The 7964-nt window shown below is 36.8% G+C and overlaps 1 protein-coding gene across 1 annotated transcript in view; it reads right to left on the bottom strand.

Moving 5' to 3' along the window:
• Positions 1 to 7964, bottom strand: part of LOC138006600 (VPS10 domain-containing receptor SorCS1-like) — a 52341-nt gene that overhangs the window by 41551 nt on the left and 2826 nt on the right. Inside the window, exons 3-7 of the mRNA XM_068853034.1 lie at positions 6790 to 6898; positions 2947 to 3102; positions 1451 to 1518; positions 1046 to 1098; positions 173 to 297 (exon numbers count right to left, since the gene is read on the bottom strand). Coding sequence (XP_068709135.1) covers positions 173 to 297; positions 1046 to 1098; positions 1451 to 1518; positions 2947 to 3102; positions 6790 to 6898 — 511 coding nt within the window. The remainder of the gene's footprint in view (positions 1 to 172; positions 298 to 1045; positions 1099 to 1450; positions 1519 to 2946; positions 3103 to 6789; positions 6899 to 7964) is intronic.

Raw genomic sequence — 7964 nt, 5'->3', positions numbered from 1 at the left:
ACTTAATACAGTAACTTTAATTAGTAAATTTATACTTCCTTACATGACTGTTGACACATTGTAGTGCATTACTGGCTAAAGGCCTTATAGCCAGTCAGCACAAACATACATTATTAGCAATGGTAGGAGGTCCACTGTTTTGCTGTTTGAAAGTAAGCTTTTTTTTCCATACCTGAACCAACATGTATCTGCCTGCAACTTCAAAACTTCCTTGCATGAACGTTCCAAGTGCCTTGTCAAAGGTTTTGACTTCCACAGAGTCTGGGTTTAAGTATGCATGCTTAAGCACAGAGGTCCCTACAACAACAAAAGATGCGAATAAAAGAGGCTTGGAATTGTTACTAGGTTGTTACAACAGCACTTTTAGGAAATCACCGTAACAAAATGACTGGAAGCAAGTAACCTGAATAATGAAAAGGCAGTTGTCTCAGTGAATACATTGTACTGTTTACTAGAACAGTGAACAGTTAAGGTTCACTTTTTACGAGAAATCCACAATACACTATTATGGTAATAATAATTATGTTAATGGTGGACTACCATACCATGTAAATTTTTGGCATTATTCCTCACATCAAACCCATTGGCTTGGCAAGCTGTCAACTTACAGAAAGTAAACAGCAAGGCAAATTCAAATCAATCTTAATGACCCACATGTATCTTTCAGCAATAATTCACTTCTTCTGCACAGACTGATTTCGACTTCAATGAGATGGAGGCTACTGTAGCTAGACAATCTCACAATTTTTTTAGCCTTCATATGCTAACTTTTGCCATTGTCACCTTGTCATGTTATTATTATTATAGTGTCATTATTTGTTATAATTAATATCTAGTTTGTGATACTTTTTTTAAAATTGTAATTCAGGCATAATTAAAATAAAAGTGTTGTTGTCTCAAGAAATATTTCACTTTTGAAATTAATTTTTGACATCACTGCAAGCATTTTTACTACTGATGCAATCTTATCTCTCAGAAAAAAATTCTCTCTTAGTGCAGTTTTCTGTAGTTGCAAAAGACCTTTAACCAAAACCTGAACCCTTACAAAGAGTGTGTGTCTTGACTTCTAAAAAGACCTCTGACTTGCTCCCATAACCCCTAGAGGAACAAAAGTCAAATAATTATTATTAGGTGGACACCTTTATCATTTTGATAATCATAGGACTCCAGTGTTAAAACAGCAACGAAAACCATCTTCTTCAGTGCATTTTTACGCAGGGACACACTTATACACTGACGTATCAGTCCCTCGCCTTAATTTCACCCATTGATCCCTGGGAGTGTGACTTATTAACCCATTGAATCCTGGAATGAGACTCACTGTTTAGCAGATTTTACTGACTAACACCTGTGATTTTACTTGCCAACTGGGGGCATCCTACGGCACCTGAGAAGTCAGTGGGTTAATGATTACCTGCAAGCCATTATACAATGAAACAAAACAGTTTACCAAGAATGCTTCAAAACGTTCTGGGCCAGAAGTTTCCACCTACTTCCACCATCAGTTGAATAATGAACCTGAAAAATTCACATGTTAACAAAATCAGGACTTGAGACTAACCTTTTAGCTCACTAGCCTAGTGGCTAGTAGTAGGTCCGATTTCACTATCCAAAACTAAATTTGCACTAGCCAGTCTCATCATGCACAGTATCACTCATTTGTGTAATGAAGACATGTCTTGTTACATCTAAAAGTTACCTCGAAAAAAATTTCCACTATCACAAACACAACTCCTGTTTTTATTAAAAATTCTCATGTGTTCAATCTTATTGCACAAGTTTGTTCATTTCCTTTTTTTAAAAAATAACCACTGATATCCACCCTCGCAACACAGTCACAAATACTGTATGCTGGTGTGTAACACTTCTGGTATTTTTCTCACAAGAGCAAAGTTTTTGCGCCCGTGGTACAAATTCTCACGTACCCGCTGCCAAAACTTTGCAACTCACAATATTGCATTGGAGTATGGAAAAAGTGGAATAAAGTAAATGAAATAAACCAAAAGGCTGAACTTCCCTTGATTACAAAAATTGCACTATTTGGGATACATTGATATTTCAAGTTCACTGTTATATGTGAAAGCACCATTCTAGGGGTAAAGCACAAAAGCAGCAGAATGTGGGAAAATAACATCTTTAATTTAATTAGGGATAAAGGAAATTCAAAAGGACAAGATTGGCTTAAGTAATGTTCGATTAGTTTCCACAGAAATTTGTGCTTTTGCTTGGATGGTTTTTAGAGTCAATTACAGCTGTACGTGTAATATTTGGCAGCCAAGTGCTCGCAAACAAGTCTTCTCAGCTTTTAATGTGAGATTTGCCTTTCCTAGTCAATGAGATAAGTCGCTCCATATTATCTCTTCTTTTTTTTCAAAGTTGAAATAGATTATATAGGGAGTTAACTTCTGTTAAAACAAGAACATGACCCCTTGACCTTGCTGTAAATGGAACAGTAGCCGAGAAGTTCCGCATGATTTCACACATGGTTAATCATATTTAAAGAATCATCCATAACAGGGCGTGGGAATACTGTAAACTGCATTGGTTTCCTTAAGGCCTGGGCAAACAGCTTCAACATTTGCTTTAACATCCATTCACTAGCCGACCATTTAAAACTTTCAGCTGCTTCTGAAGCACTTGTTAGTCGAACTGACTTAACCATTAAACACTTGTTAGTGGGTGCCTTTAAAAGCATTAGCATACCGTCAGGTACCGTTAGCTTCCATTACCCATCTGTTAGTTAGCCGTTAGTTTTGTCTGTTGAACGTTAAAACGTTAGTGTACGTTCTCCCATGTGAGATCACACTTGATTACTTTAACAGTCACAGAATTGCGAGTTTCGGGGGCACCAAAAATGGCGACTGAAGTGTTGCAGGCCCGCAATGTGAAGTGGATTACTAGGGTCCTTTAATTTTTATATTACATTTACAGTTCATACAAATGTACCTCATCGGAAGTAACATCATGCCCAATGATCATCTGATCTGACTGGGGATTACAAGAAATCACATGTGGCTGAAAACCCACAGGAACTTGTATAAAATTACTTCCTTGATCAAATGAAATGAATAATGTACTGGGTGAAAGAGCACTCACAATAACCTGGCAAAAAAAAAAAGAACAAAATTAATGTCACACAGTGAATCAATGTTTGTATATGCTGTACACGAAGTTCAATTTTTTCCCCTGGTTTAATTTTTTTTTTAAACCAGTACAAATTTTTTGAACCAGTTTAACTTTTTTAAACTGGTTTATTTTATCAACTGTCTAAAAAAGGGATTTTTTTTTTTTGGTGTACAGTACACATAGTTGAATAAAACAGGGGCTTGGTTTTTTAGGGGGTCTCAAATAGAATGAGACATTCCTTTTATTTGTTCTACTTCTCCTACCCCTCCCTGATCTTCCCCGTGGCCTCTATCCTACCCCATTCTTCCTTCACATATCTACCCCCCCCCCCCCTTACCTTCCAGGTGGAGCTCCATCCTTGAATACCCCTTATACCCACCCCTTCTTCAACAATTCTCAAGACTTTTCGTTTTACTCACCCGAATTTCCCTATCTCTAGATCTGCTGCCCACTCTCTTATCCGCTTCACAACACAAGCAACTCATGTAAATTCCCCATAATAATTTATAATTAACTACAATGTAAATATTTTATTATTCATCCCAGGCCCTTCTTGGTCCAAAAATTGATTTATTCACATTTGGACACCAGAGCCACATGTCGTAAATCTAGCAGTTATAAAATGGTGGAGTCACGCCAATGCAATAGCGTAAATGATGAAATAATTATCGATTTTATATTGAGAAATAGAGAAAATGAAAAAAAATAATCACAAATTAATAATTGTTATTTAGAAGATGATTTTTACAACAAAGCCAAATATTTCTTGAACGAAAATACAGAGAAGCAACTTGGCCTTTCAGAAAACAAGGATCGATGTGAGCCAAAACAACTGACAAAAATTAATGGAACATCAGATGATAACTCAAAATAAATGGGCTTACTGGAATGTTGTTACTGTGTGATTCTTGGCCACTAATTCATGTTGGTTGTTAACATCTTAATTTGAGCTCCGCCATGTACTACTGTATAAATGGACTGGTTTCTAGTTCCTAAGTTGTAATACATACATGACTTGTATGCTTCCTGAACACGTAGAAGATCATGGGAGCTGTGTTCAATAGTGTACTAACCAAGACAAGGGCAATTTTCATCGTTTTTTATGGTGCTTGGTAATTTTTCAGAAATCATTGTCGATTTTGAGCTAAAAAAATACAGTAAACACCCGCATTTAAGAACACATTTTTCAGGCTTAAGGCTGATCGTGTTCTTATTAGAGGGGTGTTTGGTGAGAAATCAGCCTGAAAGTGTTCCTAAAATGTTCTTAAAATTGGTTTCAGAAATACTTCTAACTATATATTACTGGAGGTTTAATTAACATATAATGCTGTTTTGTAATCGATTTTATAGTTTGTAATGGTCCTGAACACCAGAGTACTTTGATGTAAGTTACTTTACTGAATTGTTTCCTTATCCTAATACCCTTTCCCTTTATAATTATTAAGAAAATGTTTTATTTATCAGCCTGAATTTGTTCTTATTTATATGGTGCTTTATTGACCAAATTTCAGCCTGATGTTCTTAATTCACTTGTTCTTATCTGCGGGTGTTTATTGTATTGGGTTATTCCAGAAAAAATCCACACCCCCCCGACGGATGGGGTCGTTTTTTAACCCCCCCTCTCACCTGGATTTCCTGAAGCCCAAAACCCCCCCTCCTGTCTGGATTTCCAAGACAAAAGACACCCCCTCCTGCTTGGATTTCCGGGAAAAAATATTAGGCTTAAATTTAATTTATTTTTAATAGAAAATACGCACAATCACGTATAGAAGATGTTCTTTTTCAATTCCTAAAGCTTTGGCTAAATTATATAAAAACTCTGTTGTGTGGAACTAAGAAAAGAAAGGAGCAAAAGGCCTTGCACACGGTATTGGTGGTCAAGGCCGTTCCAAAATACGTAACGCTAAATAAAGTGCTGGATTTTAAGATTACAACGTTACTGTAAAAATCTAAAAACAGAAATGGAAAGTAAATTTCATGTGCATTTAGCTGGTAAAAAGAAAGCTTCAAAATATCTTTCTGTTTTCAATTAACAACAAAATAAAAAACCCGCACTTGAAATCAGCGAGGAAAACAGCAGTGAACGCGATTGAGATGATTGCGTAAATATTTTCTTTCTCTCAAGAAATTGCCCGAGAACATTAAAAATTTAGGTGCACATTAGTTGGACAATACCCTGGGAAACATTCATCCACAGACAGTAAGTACTTTTAGAGTAATAGTGGTAGAACTAGTGTTACGCTACTAGCTTTTGCACTAAATTTTTAACCATCACGCCAAAATTGAATTTTTCGTTTCGCCTAGCGTTCAAATGGTTTGATGTATGGTTTGCTTCGTATCGTTTGAATCGTTTCGATGGTTTGTAAAACACTTGGTTTCCTTCGTTTTAATCGATCCTCTCAAATATTTCTTTCGTACATAACCCAAAATACACGCTAAAATTGCAGTTTTGAAAATTGCAAAGCCGTGAAAAGCGCCAAAACAAAACAATTGCCTCGTTCTGCTTCACTGAACAAAGTTTGGTTGCCTAGCACGTGACAATTTTTACTCAGTACGTGACTAATTCTCTCACGCAAAGTACAAACTTTGAAAAGCTCGAAACCTTTGAAACCTTTGAAACGCTTTAAACCTTTTCTTTCCATCCTTTGAAACGATAGATGCCGCGAACCAAACGAACAATAGAAAGTTTGAAACGATACAAACGATAGAAATGATGTTAAAAGTGCGATGTTTCAGATAAAAATGTAACACGCCGGACGAAAAATTTTCCGATTCCACCAACTTTGTCTTGGTGCTGTGTGCTAACAAAGCAAAATAAACGCAAGGCAAGTATCAAAATAAACAGCAGACATAATAGACAAGCGTTTGTTTTCCGTATTATTCCAGATAAATACTTTGTAGCAAAGAAATAACAGCTAAAAGTCGGGTATTGTCGATAACGAGCGTTTGACAGCCAATACCGTGCGCAAGGCCAAAAATGCTAAAACGCGAACGAGTGTTTATACACTCTTAGCTCATAAAAATCAATTGCCCTTGTTCTTTCTTTGCTCTTTGCGCTTTCTTTGTTCTTTCTTTGTATCATTACACGAAACAACGGTGGCACGCTGGGTCTGGGTACGAGTAAAAATGAGTCAGGCGTTTCAAACTCTTCGTTGCAATATTGTTGCGACGGCTCTTTCTTTAGTATCTTGTTCGCGTTTTCTGCTATAAAAGGACCTGCGAAGGAACTTAGATTAATCATTTATGTCAGGTGACAAATATGTGAACAAAATATTTCTACTATTTTCAGGGTCTGAGAGCGCTAAACTGTCACCGAACTAAACGTTCGAATCGCGTGAACTATCGGTTCAGATGACCCCTGCAGAAGACTTTTTTGAGTTCAACCCCCCCTCCCGCCTGGATTTCCAGGGTCCTTGACCCCCCCTCGCGGGGCGTCGCGGGGGTGTGGATTTTTTCTGGAACAACCCATTATGTGGTTATAGGCTCAAAGCTATTACGCCCCAAACATGTTTTGAGGAGCTAAGGTTTTAACAGCTTTCACCAGAACTCTCATGCATACAGATGTATCTGCATTTGGGAGTGGAAAACAAATGAGAAGATCACGCTTGATTTTTGTAAATAAGTAAAGCTTATTATAATAATTGTAATACATGTAGAGTTAACCTTTTTGTTGTTACTGTTGCAGAAATCAACATTATTAATGGTTACTGTTCCATTCTTTGTTTGGAATTGGTTTTCCTTGCGGTGAAATGTGCTTCCATAGTCACTTGACCTGAGACAAAAAAAAAACAAGGTGGCTTTCAACAGCCTTCCAGAGAAGCACAAGCTCTGCACCAGTAAAGAATCATGTACACATGTATGAGCAAAATCAAGCAAGCCATTACCAAACAAAACCAATGAATTTAAGTACAGGCAGCATGCACATTAATTTTTTGTTAACCAATACAATGGGGTTTAGTTGTCTTTTTGAACATTGCAAAAAGTAGTTTTTCCAACTTACAGTACTGTTTTATAAGAAAGAACTTAAAATTATGGACCAAAGACTTTGAAGAAAATAATACAGTACTAAAAATGGAGAAGGTTGACACCAACTTGGACAGCATTCCAGGTCCTAACTAAAATGACCTGGACAACAAAATTAATGGCAGAATAAAAAAGAAAATCTAGGGAAAATGCCCATTCCGCCAAACAAACTCCCATGGAAGGCTTAGATAACTTGGGAAAATGGTGGACTGAAGCTTGAGCCTTCGTAAAAATAGACATGGTTGTTGGAAGAAGCAAGACACTGATCTATACTGTCACCTGTGAGGAAATGTACAGTAACAAGTTTGTGTTTGTAAATTATTAGTGAGTTCAAAGTCTTTACTGTAAGTTACAGACCAAGTTTTTGTCCATTGATTTATGGCCCCAGCGTGAAGCAAGCAGACTATAAATCATCCAAAAAAGATTAGGTTCTATAACTGACAGAATGGACCAAGAAGACAACTATTAAGCTAGTACTACTAGTCAGATATGTATTTTACAGCTGTATCTCAGAGGTATTAAGGCATGCAGGGAAGGAAACTAGTTGAAGTCAAACATTACATTCAACTGCTACAGATGATTGGCATTGGTAACAATCTGAATTTAAACAAATAAATTTTAGCTTATTGGCTTTTGCAAGATTCAAACTCTTTTACAAGGTTATTTCACGTAAACAACTTACAATGTAAGCACTTGCTACAAAATGTTGCATCAAAATCCATCTGACGGTAATCGGTCGTTTCGATCGAAATTCGTTTCGATCGAAACCAAAAGTCAGTTCGATCGAAGGCAAGAGTCAGTTCGATTGAACAGTA

Source organism: Montipora foliosa, chromosome 6 (assembly GCF_036669935.1).
Source record: "Montipora foliosa isolate CH-2021 chromosome 6, ASM3666993v2, whole genome shotgun sequence".
Taxonomy (NCBI): Eukaryota; Metazoa; Cnidaria; class Anthozoa; order Scleractinia; family Acroporidae; genus Montipora; species Montipora foliosa.
Note: the sequence above shows the minus strand (reverse complement) of the source record. Positions and strands in the feature narration are given on the sequence as shown.